An 18627-nucleotide genomic window follows, 5' to 3' on the forward strand; every position below is an offset into this window, starting at 1 on the left:
ATACATGAAATACTGAAATTAGTATTTGAAGCCTGTATTTCTTCACAGTTTTCAGCCTAATGTTTTTTAGACCTTAGTATGATGTTTTAGAAATACATGGTAGAATATCTTTATTTGTCCTTAAATAGTTATATATTAATATTTCTAGAAGTTCAACTTTTAAGTTTTTTTTTTTTAATGACTGTACTAAGAAACTAAATGATGATATAAATAATCTAATAATATTCCCTCCAGAATGTTTTTCTTAGTTGTCTGGGAAATTTTTATAAGAAGATAAAGGACTTAATGCTATTAGTATCAAGAAGAAGAGATTTCAAACATAGTCTGAAATGACATAAAGGATCAGTATATTAGTTAACTACTGCTGTGTAAAAATTACCACAAACATAACTATGTAAAAACCACACACATTTATTATTTCAGTTTCTGTGGGTTAGAGTCCAGACATGTCATGGTTGGGTTCTTAGCTTCTGAGTCTCTCATATGGCTACAATGAGCACATCAGCTGGGGCTGCAGTCTCATATAAAGGCTCGACTGGGGAAAGATCTGCTTCCAAGTTCACATGGTTGTGAGCAGAATTTAGACGCTTGCAAATTATCAGACTGAGGGTTTCAGTTCCTTTGTTGGCAGGAAATGACCCTCAGTTTCTTTCATATGCATCTTTCCACAGGGCAGCAGTTTTAGCTTCCTGGCTGCTAAAACGAATACCATTCAATGGTGGCTTAAACAATAGGGATTTATTGGCTTATGTTTTTGAGTCCAGGAGAACTTCAAAATCAAAACATCATCAAGGTGATGCTTTCTCCCAGGAGACTGTGGCATTCTGGGACTGGCTGCTAACGATCCTTGGTTCTTGACTTTTATGTCGTATGGCTATGCATATGGCAGCCTCTCCTGGCATTTCTGGGTTGACTTTGGCTTCCTTCTGTGGCTTTGTCCTTGTGTCTGTTTTCAGTCTGCTTATAAAATACTCTGGTAATAGGATAAAGACCTATCCTGATTCAGTTGGGCCACACCTTAACTAAAATCAAAAGGTCTAATTAAAGTGTGTTCACACCCCCAGGAATAGATTAAAATTAAGAACATGTTTTTCTGGGGCCATAACTCCAAGCCACCACAGCAGCCCACAGCATGACAGCTTACTTCATCCAAGCCAGCAAAGGAGAGTCAGTAGAGAATCTGCTACCAAGATATGTTACAATCTTATGTAACATTATCACAGAAGTGACGTCCCATCACCATGGTCATATTTTATTGGTTGGAAGCAAGTCATAGCTTCTGTTCACGCTCAAGGAGAGGGGAATACCAGGAAGTGGGGATAATTGCGGGCCATCTAAGAGAATTTCTGCCACAGACAATAATAGGGAAATAAAGAGGTTAGTAATCCGTGGTAATAGCCAAAGAAAAACAACCTTTTTACCAGTAAGTTCCTAAACAATAAAACAAGTTAACACTTCCTGTAATACCCACCTGCCTCACCTACCTTTAGATCTCAGCTCAAATAACACTTTATCAGAGAAACCTTCGCTGACCTGCCTTTCCCCATCCACCAGTGGAACAGTGGCCTATTCTGTTTGTATAACCTATATATCACTTAAGTACAGTTGTAATTTTACATTTGTTAATTTTCATGCATGTTGATTGTCTGGTTAAGTACTGATTAAGCTTATGAGGGCAAAAACTAAATATGGGTCTTGTTCAACATTGTATCCTCAATACCCAGCACAGTTTATAGCAGAGAGACAAAAATTTCAAATATGTTGAGTAAAGGAACAGTTGTTAGGGTTACTACTTGGAAGTGAAGAGACCTAGGTTCCAATGCTAGCTCTTTCACTTATTAGCTGTGCTCCTTTACACAAAGCAAATCACCTTTCTATGTCTCAGGTTTTTCACCTGTGAAAGGTCATTCCTAACCCAAATAGTTAGAATTTTGATGCAATTCTATGATTTTCCTAATGAGCAAATTTTTACTACATCAAATTTTTTTCCAGAATTTTCCAGCAACTGTTTCATCATTTCTTGACCAAGGATGTTGAGGTTTTAACGTATTCACAAAGAAGTCAAGAGAACAGAGGAAATAATGTGAGAAGTTTAAATCAACCATTGCAAACTTACTTTAAGAAACATTGCTGATATTCTTTGGAGTTTGTAATTTTGAATACCATGCTATGGTATAATTCAAAATGCTTTCGTTTACTGTAAGCAAAACAAAACTACAGAAAACAAAAACCACTACATTACCCAAATGCTACTTTCAAGATGTTAGCACCATGCCTTCCTCTTCAGCTGCCCTATGACCCAGAGGGTTTGTTAAATTAAAAGGCGGCATAGTTCTAGACCAGCTTCGTGAGAAAAATGCAAAGCTCTGAAAAAGAAGAGAAGCATATCAAGATTCTCAATGCACAGCACACTAAACTAGTATGCGGAAGAATATTTTAGCATCACAACAGTACATACGACACTCATGGCCTGTTTTCATCATGTCTGAAATTCTCATACAAAGCAGTGTTAAGTCTGTTTTATGAGCTGTATTTTATGCATGCAATAAATATACTTTGCTTTGTTTTCAACATCAATTCTTTGACATGACAAATTCTAGAAGAAGATAAATATTACATAGGAAACACAGGAGTAATATGTTACTCTCCCATCCCCAAAAATCGTAAGTCAGACTCATGCTTAAGGGAATTTTTGTAGTTTGTTGTTCTATAGTACCAGTGCTCATTGTTCTGGAGGTGACTATTGACTCAAGTCCTCTTTAGCACTCAGCTAAAGCAGTTCTGTAGAAAAGGGAAAATGTATTGACAATGGAGACCAAGAATAATTTTTGCAGTTGTTTGTTCAAACCAGAAATCAACATGTTCGCTTAGAACACTTTTTTAATATCCCAATCCCTATTTTCTTGATAGTGTGTCTTCTTAACTGAGATACTGTGATGATTATGGAATTTATGTTTTTCTTTTGTTAATATGTGACATATGTGTCAAAATCACCCCCGCATACGTATGCGGGCTGAAGAAATGGCAAGTGCAGAGATGTGTGGAGCTTCGGCTTCATTTTGTTAGTTTGTTGGGTTCAGAAAAATACTTGGGCTGAGACCTTAAATGACAGCTGTAGGGGTGCAATTCTGAGAAGTCTTGACTGTGATGCATGGTATGCTTCTGACTGAAAGGGCATCAGGGCCATAGTAAGTGGTTGATTTCCCGTTCCATTCTTCAGATATATGGTAGACGTGCACAGGCTCAAAGAACAACTAGCCTACTCTCCAGTTAAGAGACAATGTGACTCCTTAGGTCCATAACATATTAATCAACAGCAAACATAATAAGTATCATTTAGTGAGTACTGTTTAAGATCGTTACATGTTAAGTGGTTTAATAATTACAGTAATACTCAGAGGAAGGGGCTATTACTATTTTCATTTAGTAGGTGAAGAAACTGAGACATTGTGAGGTTATATGAGTGGCCCAATATTACTTATACAACACATGGCCAAGCAGGATTCAAACCCAAGCAGTATGAACTGGTCACTAAATGAAAGGGTGGGTTCCTTAGTCTCCCTCAGTTGTATCCCATTGTCTTAGTCTTCCAGGGCTGCTATGAAAAATACCACACAATAAATTGGCTTAAACAACAGGTATTTTTTATCTCACAGTTCTGGAAGCTAGAAATCCAAAACCAAGTTCTGTACAAGCCATGCTTTCTCCCCTAAGTTTGTAGCATTTGCTGCTGGCTTGCTGCAATCCTTGGAGATCCTTGGCTTGCATCTCTGCCTCCCATCACATGGCAGTCTGCTTCATTCTCTGGCTTCTTCTGACGACTTCTTTCTACTGGCTGTGTACAAATTTCCTCTGCTTTATAAGGACTCCAGTCATATAGATTAAGGCCCACTCTGATTCAATTTGGCTTCATCTAAATAAGATCTTTGACCATCCTGTTCACAAATAAGAGGATTACATTTAGGAGCATGTTTTTTTCTGGGGCACATAGCTCCAAACCACCACAATACCTTAACTAATTATATATTCAAAGGTCCTGTTAACAAGTGGGTTCACACCCACAGGAGCACAAATTAAGATTTGTACATGTCTTTATGGGGTACATGATTCAATCTCCAACTTGACTCATGTGTTCAGAATCCTTTCCCTTTGCTTTATAAATAGAAAACTTTAAATTATAGAAGTTATTCCTATTGAAAAAAATCATATACTCTAGTTTTGCATTCTGTTAGCCTAGATAATCAAGAATTGACTATATATACTTATTATTTCTTCATTTCGAGTTAGCATGTTCTATAATGTAATCTCAGATATTATTTGAGTTAATAAGATGTGACAACCAATTCATAGTAATCTTCTTGGGTCCTATTAGACTTCTATTTTTGGTAATAGCTCATAATTCAAAAATGAAATTAGATTTCCTTATTGACTTTGCAGAAAAGAATCTTTAATAAATATAGACTAGACCAATGCAATGTAATGTATATTAAAAATTATTGTTATAATGTTCTTTTGTTAATGAGATCAAGTAACAACTTCTGAGCTAGATTTTGTGTATACAGTTTATATATATATATGTTTATATATAAAAAGAGTGATACATGATAAAATAAATAAGTCTGAAACACTTTTTGAAAGTATAAATTAATAATTCAAGGTTATGAAAGCAAATATATAAAGACATTTGTTATGCATAAATATATGTGAAAGACTGCAGGAAGGAGAATGAGAGACAAAGAAGGAGAGAGAGAAAATGAGAGAGGAGAGAGAATGGGCTCCTGACAGAGAGTAGTTCAACTAATGTTTAGAGAATGCCTAGTGGCATCAGATACTATTCTAGGAACTGAAAATACACACATTTACAAACCTACGGGTTTGTGTTTATTACCACTGACTTGGTTTAATTAAAATCATACAATGGAACTTGCTAATGGAATCATTTGAAAAACATACAGAAAGGATATTTTTTTCACAAAGCTTTTCCTCTAATATGATCAATTAATGTCTTGTGAATGATATTTTGGGTTAGAAATAGAAATACAGAAAAGCTTTGTTTCTCAAAATAATTTCAGTAAAGGACTGTTGTTTCAAATTTCTGGAAAAAGGAAAATACGTTTTGGAAATGTTTCCTACTTCAGATATTCACAATGGACTTTAGCATCCTCTGAGAAATCCTGTAGCAAAAAGAAAACTTATTCAGCTTTGTTTAACTCATTGTTTCAATTTTAAAATGACCAATTAACAAACGTTTAAGTACTGTATTTCATCTAATTTAAGTTGCTACCAATTGAAACAGCACCATTGTATTATATACCACTACAAAAAGTTTCCAATTAACTATAACACAAAGCTTTCTTTCACTTAGATTTATTTTATCCTGTTGAAAGAAGTCTTTTAGACATAAACTAATTAAGACATGGCTTTGTGATCATGTTACTTTTGTGCATATATTAAAATTTTAAAATGAAATCAATTAGTTAAGCAAATTCTCCACACTTGGAGGCTGATTCTCTTGAATCTCATTTCAGTGTGTATTTACCAATGTGTATGTGTTTTCCATCCACTGTCATTCTCAATGACATCAAGATTGTCGATGATGTAGACTTTCTTAAAAGTATGATCCAATATTATTGCTGGGATTTTCTTTCTGCAGCCACTCAGCAAATCTCCATGATGATACTTTCTTTATTTTATGAGAAAGTATCGAAGGTTTTTCAGATAACAACCAGGATGTATTTAAATGGCCATTACTTGGTTTATTTATGAAGGGTAGAGAAATTGCATTTAGCTAGTGATTCCACAAAGGGAAAACAAGGCTACACTTGCTCAAGCAATGACAGCTATAATATAATTGCCTTGTCCCTAACAGCAATTGTAAGATGCCATTGGTTGTAAAATGCATCACTATTTCAGAGATGTTACAATAAGACAATTTGTGTTGTAGAACTGAAGAAATAGAGTTATACCTAGCATTGTGCACAACTAATGATGGATAGAATACAATTTATGAAGCAATTTATTGAAAGAAATATTTTGATTGGTCAGTCATTCCACAGTGAAATATTCCGGCTTGTATTTAATTGTCAAATCAATAGAGTAGCCACAATTTTACCGTTACCAACTGTTTAATTTATGAATTCAGGTTTGTCAAGGATATTGAATTACCTCAATCTGTCAGGGCAGGGAGAATTTGCCAAGGGGATCCTGCTTTTTGAAAGATAATGATTACTATGTTTTGTACTACTACCCAGAGAAAGATGTATCTGTACAAGTTTTTCAAATTTCCTCTAGTTTTATGACTCCTTTATAATAGAATGGGTAAGGAAATAAGTTTGATATTATATAAATAGGGTGACTTCTAATCCTACTTCTGCTATTTTCTAAGTAAATTTGAGCAAGTACTTAGTTTTCTAAGTCTCGGTTCTTTCACCCTTTAAACAATAATACATATAGATGTTATAGGGGGTTAATGAAAAACTATACACAAAAGTGCTTATTGTGGGGTCTGGAACATAAAGTATATGAAATAATGCTATATCTGTTGTCCCAATACCTTATAAAACTTAACCATCCCATACCAAGCCACAGATGGATGGAAAAATGCCTGTCTTATTCCAAAATAGGCTTTGAGATGGTTTTCTAACATTAAATTCATATTATATGTTAGATAAAATATGTAGATAGGGAAATATGGACAAAGAAAAATAAGAATAACAAAACAAAATAAATGCAAGAGTGAAGTTAGAAGACAATTATCCAGTACATTTATTTAAATACAGCATAGAAATTTAGTCTCTGGAGGGGTACCTTTTCAGTTATAAAGTTAATAGTGTTTGTAAGATGAAAACAAGTCAGTGATTAAGGGGAAACACAGCTTTTTCTGGTTCTGAGTTCATAAAAAAATTCCTCCTGAGATTTCTCACTGAAAAAAATAATCATTGTATGACGAGATATTCAAGGCTTCAGCATAACACATATTGCTGGAACAATAGTAAGTTTTGGGTAACTATTTTTTTAATAATATTGACCTTCACGGAAAGCCAATATTATAGTGCCAAATCCTCATTTATATTTCACAGGGGCCAAAATAAAATCATCTAAATCTGCAGCTATATTTAGACTAAGTTGATCCTAGATAAAACTTAGTTTATAAAAATGCATGGCCTACTGACTATTCAAGCAATGGGATATACTAGAGAGCTTGTTAGTGTCTTTAATTAGAATAAACAATCAAGTGAGTTGTTTCAAAAATGTATGTCATTAAATGTGTAAAGAAATAAACACTACCAAAACCAAAAATGAATATAGTTAGTGATACACTAAAATAAATTTCAGATGATTAATGAGTTAAATTTAAAAAAAATGTATAAAAAGTAAAAGAAATGCAAGAAAATATAGCTGGATATTTTTTGATATCTCAGAATAAGGAAGCTTTTCTAAGCATGATACCAAGAGCAGAAAACACAAAGGAAAATATTACCATTTCCCACATGAAAACTGAAAAATTTTGTATGGCAAAAAAAAGCTTATGAATTAAATATTTGCAATATGTTTGTCAAATATCTGCATATCAAGATGCTTATCAGTCAAAAAGAGGTGAACATGTCAATGAAGAAATGGGAAAAGGAGAATAATTAGCAATTCATAAAAGAAGTAATAGAACGGCCAATAGGAAAATATTTATCATCAGCTAGTAATCAGTTTTAAATAATGGGATACCACTTCTCTCTGCATAACAAAACTTGGTAAATTTAAAAATGAATTAAAATATTTCTGGAAGAGAAATTGCCTTCTAGTATAGTTGGAAAGAGTATAAATTTGAGCATCCTTTCTGGAGGGTAGGTTAAGAATAGATATATATTTTTAAAAATTCTTGAAGAAATCAGCATATTAATTCAAATATTTTGCTTCTAGAAATTAGTATAAAGAAATAATCAAGGACATAAACAAAAGGATGTACAAATGATCAAGTTCGAAACAACTTTAATGTCCAGCTGTCTGAAAAATCCACAGTTCCTAGAGCTAATAAATGAATTCAGCAACATGATAGGATACAAGATCAACACCCCAAAAACAGTAGTGTTTATATACACAAACTGAGCAATCAGAAGAAGAAATCAAGAAAAATATTCCATTCACAATAACAACTAAAAGAATCAAAATACCTGGAAATAAGTCTAACCAAAGATGTAAAGAACTTGTACACAGACAACTACAAAACACCGTTTAAAGAAATTGAGGAAGACCTAAGTAAATGGAAGGACATTCCGTGATCATGGATTGGAAGACTAAATGTTGATAAGATGTCTATAGGAAACTAAGACACCTACCCAAAGCAATTTATAGGTTCAATGCAATCCCAATCAAAATTCCAACAACCTTCTTTGCAGAAATGGAAAAGCCAATCATCAAATTTATAAGGAAAGGTAAGTGGCCCCAAATAACTAAAGCCATCTTAAAAAAAAAAAAAGTGAAGTTGGAGGACTCACACTTCCCTATCTTAAAACTTATTACAAAGCTACAGTAATCAAAACAGCATGGTAGTGGCATAAGGACAGACTTATAGACCAGTGGAATCAAATTGAGATCTCAGAAATCAGTCCTCACATTTATGGCCAACTGATTTTTGACAAGGGAGCAAAGACCACTCAATTGGGAGAGTCTTTTTAACAAATGGTGCTGGGAAAATTGGATCTCCATTTGGAAAACAACGAAAACAACAAAAGCAAACAAACAAAAAACAAAAACAGGAATACCCCTACTTGACTCTTTACACAAAAATCTACTCAAAACAGGTCATAGACCCAAATATAAGAGCCAGAACTATCAAACTCCTAATAGAAAACGAAAAAGCTTCTTCAGGACCTTGTGTTAGGCAATGGTTTCTTAGACTTTACACCAAAAACAAGCACCAAAAGAAAACAATTGATAAATGGGACCTCATCAAAATTTAAAATTTTGCACCTCAAAGGACTTCCATGAAAGCAAAACAACAGCCTACACAATGGGAGAAAATATTTGGAAACCACATATTTGATAAAGGTTTAATATCTAGAATATATAAAGTAATCCTACAACTTAACAATAAAAAGACAAACAATCCAGTTTAATAATGGGCAAAAGACTTGAAGAGATATACCTCCAAAGAAGATATACAAATGGTCAGAAACCAATAGAAATTTGCTCAACATCTGTCGCTCTCAAGGAAATACAAATCAAAACCACAATGAGATATTACAGATGATTTTTATTTTTTCATGATTACCTATGTTTTAGAATTGTCTGCATTGAATACATATTTCACAAATAATTTTAAGTGATTGAGAAAATATCAATAGATTGTATGCAAATCCATCCTTGATTTTTATTTTTTCATGATTACCTATGTTTTAGAATTGTCTGCATTGAATACATATTTCACAAATAATTTTAAGTGATTGAGAAAATATCAATAGATTGTATGCAAATCCATCCTTATTGCTGGGAAAAATGAAAAGTAAAACAAAATGCAGAATTATTATCAATGGATCAATATGTTCTTTCTGTTTTCCTTAAAAAGTGTGAGATAAGGAGCAAGTGACCACATACTCTGGCTGTTAGTGCTTTTGAAGGATGGTAAACACTGCCTTGAAAGTCCTTACTTGGAAAAATTTCCTAGAGATTGTGGATTTTATAGTCCATTGACCTCAACTGATATCAAATTGACCTTCCACTTAAAAGGCTATTACAAAGATTATCCTTTCTCATTTCCCATATTCTCATTGATCTGGAACAAAGCATTTGAATATGAGATCTTTATTGTCAAACTGAACTGAAGTTTGAGGCAATTACCTTGAAAATTCACCCTCAAGACCTGCTCTAACTTTTGACAATGGAGATCAAACAGAGATAAATTGAGACGTTGTCTGATATCAGATTCTTCTGTGTGGCATAGCTCTCAGCAGAAGCTTTGCTGTCTGTACAATTTATTATCTTGTTTTTCCATTACAATAAAATTGCAGGAATAATAGTAAACAGTAAATTCTATAGATAATCACTATGTATTATTATCTGGCATGGGCCATCAACCTGTTAATGTAGTTCAATCCAGTGACTTCCTAATTAGAGGTTATGAGCCTGGATAATTTGTGTACATATCAAGACTGGGTAAAATTTTAAATGGTGTATTAAACAGAATTGTTTAAAAATTTAAAAAACACAACAAGAATTCCAATTAATCCTCTAAGCTAGAGAGTAATTAGATACCCTAGAATACAATAATTTCTAGTTGTCTTAAAAATGATTTACCGTTTCAATATTATTATTGTTTTTGAGGGGAAAAGAAACACAGATCCTTGTTCTTAAAACTCCTGAACATATGGAATTTTGAAAAAAAAAATTAATTCTTAGCTTAAACTATGTTCCTTTCTCTACCATAATATGTAAATGTACTTTAAATATGAATTCATTGTATATATAGCACATTTATCATTAGTTGAACAGTTGTAACTGTTGTGCTTAAGGAAATATTACAGGATTCTTAATTATTTTTCTCTAAATTTTTAAGTAGCAAAGAGAAATTGCTATTTTTATTTTTCTCAGTGTTTTTCGTTATTGTTATCTTATTCCATATGTTTTCATTTTACCTGGTTGCAGTGACAGTACAATACAATTTTAGTCCTTTTATTAATATTTCCCTGTATTTTTAAACAGATAACAATTATTTTAGTATTTGAATAGTATTTTGTCAACTAGTTATACAATTGATTTAGCCATTCCTTCATTGAAGGACAATAATTTCCTCCTTAACATATCCTGCAATACGTATTCTCAAGTATAAAGCACTGAGTGTTATCCCATATTCAGGGTATTCTGTCATTAAGTATCCTGATTATAGGGAACCAGAACTCTTAAGCTTATTAAGCTTCCACTAGAGAAGAACTTAATTGAGATTATTACGATATTCAAACTATTATCTGTTTAAAAATTTAAAACATCCTTGCTCTAAATATCTAAATGTAATACAACCATGCAATAGATTTAAGGACAATGAATAAAGGACAGGTTATTAAATAAAATATAATAATCCATAAATGTCATCATTTACCTATTAATTAAACCTGCAAACCTAGAGTTAATTAACATACTCCTTTTTCTGACTCATTATGAATCTTTATCTGATAGTCAAACCCTTCCCCAGTGCTTTTGCAAGTCCCTTGGAATTACAGCTAGCGTGTATTGAAAGACTTGCCTTAACATCCTGCCACATTTATAAATTGCCTTTGAAAAAGTAGTAATGTATAAGATTCTTTCTATTGCACTCTTCCACCCTCACTCGTTTTCCAATCCCCTTACCCTACTCTATTGTTGCCATAGCTGGTATCACTGTCTAGATTATTACTATGTAATTATATCTCCCTCCACTGGAATGTAAACTCCATGGAGAAGATGGAGTTCACTGATGTATCCCAAGTGCCTAAAACAAGTGCTTGTATATAGTTGGGAGAAAATAAATATCTGTTGACTAGATCTTGGCTTGGCCTCTGTTATCCCTCAATATTTTCTCTCTCTCTCTCTCTCTCCCTCTCTCTTTCTCTTTTTTTCTGTTGATTTATCATAATTCTGCATTGGCTTCACTGTGTTAGGTCTTCTCTATATGATAGCCCCAGATTCCGGCTTAAATCACCTTTACAGCTAGAAATGCCAGAGGAAATGGAGCTTCAACTCCCTAATAGTGCCAGAAAATTCAGAGTGTAGTTTCATTAGGCTGGCTGGCTTGCATGCCTGTCCTTGAGCCAATCATTGACGTGGAGTGCGTATAATATTGAGAAATGGATTGTTCTGATTATCTTGAGTGCTACTCAAAATCTGGTTTGAGCAAAAACTAAGTGTAGAGTTGCTTTACGATCCAGCAATCCCACTACTCAGTATATGCCCAGAAGATCTGAAAGCAGGGACACTAACAGACACCTGCACACTGATGTTCATAGCGGCATTATTCACAATTGCCAAAAGATGGAAACAACCCAAGTTGTCCATCAACTGATAAATGAATAAACAAAATGTGGTATATACATGTTATGGAATATAATTCAGTAAGAAGGAAAGAAGTTCTGAAGCGCAAGACAACATGGATGAACCTTGAGGACATTATGTTGAGTGAAATGTCAGACACAAAATTACAAATATTAATTAGTTATGATATGAACTAATTATAATATGTAAACTCATAGACATAAAATCTAGTATATAGGTTACCAGGGGATAGAATGAGGCTAGAGAATGGGAGAGATTGTTTAATATGTGCAGAATTTTTAACTAGGTTGAACTTAAACATTTGGAAACAGAGGTGACAGTAGCACATTATGAATATAATTAATAGTGCTGAATTGTGAGTGAATGTGGTTGAAAGGGGTAGTTGAGAGTCATATATGTCACCAGAAGGACAACTACAGATGATACATGGTAATGTATAATACAGTGACTCTTCTGGTGGACAATGACTTGATTAGCAGTACAAATATAAAAAAGTTCTTTCAAGAACTGAACAAATGTATGACACTATTACAAGTAGTTAATAATAGAGAAGCATATGAGAGAAAATGTACCTATTGTAAACTATGGACTGTAATTAACAGTAGTATCTTAATTCTTTCATCAACAGTAACAAATGTACCACACTAATACTGGAGGTCAATTATAGGGGGGATAAGAGGTATGGAATATTTTGGGTTTTCTTTTATATTTTTATTTTATGTTATTATTACTATTTTTTTTGAAGTATTGAAAATACTCTAAAATTTATGGTGGTAATGATTGCACAGCTACATGATTGATGATACTGAGAGCCATTGATTGTATACTTTGGATGGATTGTATGGTGTGTGAATATATCTCAATAAGATTGCATTTAAAAAAAAAATCTAGTCTGAGCAAAAATCAGCAACCCCTAGGAGCTTGGTATAAATACAGACTTTCAGGCCCCACTCCAGAGCTCGTGAATTGGAAAATTCATTTTAACATTACCTGATGTTTCTTTATGCTGTGCCCATAGATGAAGCTGGAGGGGTGGGGGAAGGAATGAAGCCAACCCTACCCAAACTACCCAGATTTGAAGTGAGGGAGGGATGGTTGTCCAAGGAAGACTTGAGTGCTGTTACCAGAAGGCAGAATGATATTAGGCATGCAAAAACAATATATCCACTATAGTAAACAATATGTATTCATCAGTTGTCATGCACCAGGTTCTAAGCTTTTGTCAGGATTTATTTTGTTTGATATTCACAGCATCATATAAGATGCCATCAAACAGCATGCATTAGATTCCAGAAGATTAAATAATTTCTGAACTTTTTGTTGGGGAGGAAAAGGGTAATTTAATCTGTAGCATATCATATTTTAATACATGTTATACAGAAAAATTAAGATGGGTAAAGGGATAAGCATGATCCAGAATGATGGGAAGGAGGGATAAATTTAAATAGGGAGGTGAGAGAGTAAACCTGAGGATGTGAAGTTTGAGCAGACACTTGATTGAGTGAAGGATAATCCATGAAAGTTCCTTGTAACTTGAATTGGAAATGACTTTGGCATGTTGGAAGAAAAGCAAAGAAAAAAAAGTCAGTATATCTAAAATTAAGTGAGCACAGACTGTGAACTCAGAAAAAGAGTCCAGAGCCAGTTCATGAAAAATCTTCACATAATGCTTAGGTATTTGTCAATTATTCTTAATCCAGTGGAAAATCACTGGAAGATTTGAACAGGGGAATGACATGATTTGACTTAACATTTTAAATATATTTCCTAGGGAATAGGCAAAGTTGAATAAAGAATAGATGGAAGAATGCAAGATGCCAGGGAGACCAGTTACAGGCCATCGCAGTACTACTTGGCAAGAGATGAAAGTGGTGGGCACAAAGATGGTAGCAGTAGAGGTTATGCTAAAGGTCTGGGGATATTCTGTGAATGTAAAACCAACAGGAACTCATGATGAATTGAATGTGTATGTTAGGTGAAGAGAATTACACATATGGTTTTGCCCTGAGAAAATGGGTGGATATTTATGCTAGTTACTGAAATGAAGAACCTTGGAGATGGAGGAAGTTGGAGAATCAGGAGAACTTGGATATGCCAGTTTTGAAGGGCCTATTAGATATCCATGTAAAAATATTGGGTAATCAATTGAATAAACTACTTTTGAGAAGTTGGGGTTGGACATAAGTGTTGGGCAGACAACTGAGATGGCATTTCAAGCCATGTATCTGAGTAATTTCATTCAAGCTCGTAGTGCCTCAAGGAAGAAGACTAAGCAAAGGAGCTTCCGCTGAGTGTCTGGTCTCCTGGAAGCCAAGTGAAAAAGGGTGCAAAGAAGGAGGGAGTGAGCAGTCAATTATACAAAATGCTCCTATAAGGATATGTAATCCAGGGTTGAGAATTGAGCATTAGGTCAGGAAAGATAGACGTTATTACACAAACAAAAATCAATAAATGTAGCTTCCGTAGATGATGGGGATGAAAGTCTCTTTAGAGGAGTGTGTGCTTGTGTGTGAGATGAGAAAGTAGACTCAGCAGGTGGAAAAGAGTGCAGCAGGAAAATAGTAGGCAGACAAAGGGTCTAGGAAGGTGATTTTTTGGTGATTTTATTTTTGTATGGTTGGTTGTTTTTAGGTGACAGTTAGTAGCCATTTTTGTTTTCTGGCCAAGGAAAAATTGATTCTGTATGGCAGGGAAGCTAGTTGTATTAACAAAGTCCTTGAATAGTAAGTAGTTATAGAATCCTGTGTGTAAGTGAAGTCACTGTCCTTCGAGAGGGGAAGGGACAATTAATCTGTTGAAGAGGACACAAGGTAGAGGTAAAAATACATGATTCTAATAGGTTGGTCAGGCAGTTCTCTTTTGAGTGCTTTTATTTTCTTATAAGATATAAAGCAATGATATGGGCTGAAAGCAAAGGTAGGTGTTAAAGATTTGAGAAGTGAAAAGAAAGTATGGAAGAGTCAACAAGGAGAGTGAGAGAGTAATTTGATGAGGGGAAATGTAATATAATTCCTTGTAGTGCTAAGGGCATAGTTGAAATTTATAGCCCTAAAGTTAAAGTCTGTATAATTGTTGTTCTTCTCCAGCCACCTTCCTCAGCTCTGGTGAAGGTTCAGAGAAAACAAAGAAATGAGTTTAATCAGATTGGCATTTGTCAGAATACAGTAGAGGTAGAGAGAGTGTTGACATTTAATGCAGGGGAATGGTGATAATGAAGGCAAGGCATTATGCTGGATAAGGAAAGAATTAATAACTGGAGATAGATTAAAAAAAACATGGAAAAGTTGTATATTACAAAGATTGAAATATTGGGTAGGGTGGAATGAAAGGAAGTGTTAGTCCCAGATGGGAAATGTTGAGTTACTTGGTATTGGCAAGTTAGGTTGAGAGATGGCATGGAAGAAAGATGATTAGAAATTGAATTTCAAGGCAAGAATAATGAAAGGATCATCAGCATGGATGTCAAAGTCATCAGGAATATCGACAGGAATATTAGTAGAGAGGAACACCATGAGCAGGTACCACAAATTGCTAATAAATGAGGAGTAATGACTGAGATTGACAGATGACCATAAAAGGTAAATCAGCTTGTTCTTCAAAGCATCTCAGCTCTTAGAGGGAGGAGGGAGAAAACAGAAGAAACAGTCTAGGAATGTCAATAAAGAACAAAGGGAGCAGCTATCTCACTTCCAACTGCCTAACGGGGGGGCCATGAAATTTTTGAAGCTAAAACAGCCTCCACTTGAGAGGGCCACAGTGAGACACTATACTTGGGAGAATAGGCTAGGCTAACAAAGGACTCAAAATCTTAGTGATTTATACAACAAAGGGATTTTTTTTTCCTATTTATTAAATGTATGTGACAAGGTGTCTGTCAGGACAGGGTGGTTGAGAGGTACAGTCACTCCGCCATCTAGAAGCAGCACCATCTGGAATACAAGGCCTTCTCTTCTCTGTAGTGCATGAAAAGAGTTGGAGCATCTTGTACCTACTCTTCCATTTTTCAGACTACACATGACATTTGTCCCTTTTCCCCACAGTTCATTGGCCAGGGCCAGTCACATGTCCTTGCTGAACTGCAGGGACCTGGGAAATGTGAAGAGGTAAATGGAATTTTTGGTGAGCACTGCAGTCTTAACGTATCTCACTTCTGAACTGGAAAATATTGATACAGAAGAAAAAAGCCATCATCTTTAAAATATTAAGATTAGACTATACATATTTTGGAGCATTCATAAAGAAAATTTAAAGTATTTATTCAGGAATAGGACAAAATCTGAGTCACAGTTGTAGTGCCAAGAGGTGGCTTTGAGGTGGTAGGGTAAGAAGGCGTTAGCTTTCCTCAGTAATCTCTATCACTGCCCACCAACCACCTTCTGCCAAATTTGATGTAGGCAATTAATATTTTGTGTGATGTGATGTAAAATGATATGTACATGAATCTTCAAACATTTCTTCCAATCAGAAAACTGCTCGTAAAACCCACCTAGGAAAACAATTCTGGATCCAGGACTACTAAATCTTAACATGATGAAAAAGGGAACATACAGATATTGAATATGCCATCTTAATTAAGTTTACTCAACTCAAAAATGAAACCAGAACAGTAAAATTTATTGTTGAATTAAGTCCTCTGAAGGTACAGTGCTTTTTATCTGGACCCAATGGCATCTCTTTATATAATTTTGAGGACTATGTATTAGAGCATTTCAATTGTCTTGTCATTTTACACAAAGAGATTTTTAGTGATCTATTGTGGTAAATGTTTTTGAGCCTCTTCTTTTAAAGGTTATTGCAAATTCAGATAGAATTCTTTTGAAAGCAATTCTTGTTAAAAAAAAAAAAAAAAAGCCCAAAGACCCTGTTGTTTCCTTTCAAAACACCAGCTAAAAAAATAAATACTTTCTTTAGGGAAGAAACAGTTTAGCTACTTGTGCATCATCAGAATGCTTTCTATCAAAACTATGGGATTTAATTTTGAAAAAACAAAAAGTCTGCTGTGACAATGGGGGAGTGGGCTGGGCTGGTAGATAGGCACCAAGTGTGTTTCTGCTTTTGAATACAGTAACCTGAATAATAGCATTTGCTATATACAATTGCTCCTAATATTACAGAATGATCAATTAGCTTAACTGCTTAATTGGGATAGAATATCCTAAATATTGAGCCATTTTTTTCTGTGCCAAGCACAGTTTTTTTACTGTCCTTAAAGAAACAAGTTAAACATTTAACACTTTTCAAGATAATCTAAGTAATAATTGCAATTTTGTAGTTAGTTATTCATATCAGTCGAATGTCACTTTTAATATTGCAAATAATGACCAAATCACAAGTCACCATATGATTACATTAAAATTATGACATTATAAATTAGTGACATTATTATTTTTATTTCTCAACTAAAACTATCCTATTATAATCTGAAATGCAAATACTCATTTTTATTGCATATGTTCTATTATTCTATGAAGTAAAATTAAGCAATTTTAATATATACATGAGTATATTCCTGTTAATTTGTTTATATCTTAGTTTCTTTAAGCTTATTTATTTACTAACTTAACTCTTGCAAAGGACTTGAGGTGGCTTACAATAATTCATAAAATGAAATAGGAAAAACATCAGATCTATGATAAACCTAGACAGAAGTTCAAAAAGAAGAGAAAGGTAGGACACATATGCGCACAGTCCATTTTGAGGATCGTATTTATATAAGTTTCTCATAAAATTTACAGATGGTGAAAAATTACACTGTAGAGAAAATATGTGCATTAAAAACATTAGAGCAATTGAAATTTTTGTTAAAGAGAAGCACACAATATCACACAGCTCAATTAGTTGTGATTATGAGATGCTAAATTAATACCAGTTTACACTTAGTTGATTAATTATTCAATCTGAGAGTTACAAGTACTTGGTGATAAATATTTGCATTTGAAAAGTCATAACCAATGGATTAAATGTTTTTTTTTTTAATCTATTTAACTTACTAATTGAATGGCAGTAACAAAATCAGTGTAGTGGCAGCTGTATATGCAATTGAATTTGAGGGGGTTATAATTAGAGAGGGAAAAAAATTGATGGCAAAGTAAACAGCATGAAACAGTGCTAAAATGAAAATAGCACAAACTGATTTATGTGTTTCTCTGAAAAATTCCAGGTGTTGTCAAAGTGGATTATGGAGATGTGACAGTCAGAAAAACACTAAGAGAAAATCTGAAGTGTAAGCCTTTCTCTTGGTACCTAGAAAACATCTATCCGGACTCCCAGATCCCAAGACGTTATTACTCACTTGGTGAGGTATGAATTATTTATCTTGGTTAAGGTATAAATATATTTTGCAAATGGAGCAATTTCTAAGGAGCTCAATATTTTTCATGTTATGAATAAAACGCTATAAAGCTTTTAAGGGAGATCTATTTTAAATGACCTCCTATTTTATAAGAACTGTAAAGGTATTCATCATAGGCAATTGTAAAAGTAAAAAGAAAGTTTAAGACTCAACAAACAGTATTTTCTTGTTTCTATACCAACAGTTCTAAAAATATTTGGTCATATTTTCTTAAAATTTATTGCGGACCCCAAGGAGCTTTTGTTTATGTGGGTTATCTG

General features: G+C 34.0%; 1 protein-coding gene across 3 annotated transcripts in view; it reads left to right on the forward strand.

Annotated features, from left to right (window-relative positions):
• Window positions 1-18627, forward strand: part of GALNT13 (polypeptide N-acetylgalactosaminyltransferase 13) — a 574420-nt gene that overhangs the window by 482193 nt on the left and 73600 nt on the right. For all 3 annotated transcript variants that reach the window (XM_037849905.1, XM_037849906.1, XM_037849908.1), the window contains one exon: window positions 18176-18315. In XM_037849905.1, coding sequence (XP_037705833.1) covers window positions 18176-18315 — 140 coding nt within the window. The remainder of the gene's footprint in view (window positions 1-18175; window positions 18316-18627) is intronic.

The sequence above is a fragment of the Choloepus didactylus genome, chromosome 9 (assembly GCF_015220235.1).
Source record: "Choloepus didactylus isolate mChoDid1 chromosome 9, mChoDid1.pri, whole genome shotgun sequence".
Classification (NCBI taxonomy): Eukaryota; Metazoa; Chordata; class Mammalia; order Pilosa; family Megalonychidae; genus Choloepus; species Choloepus didactylus.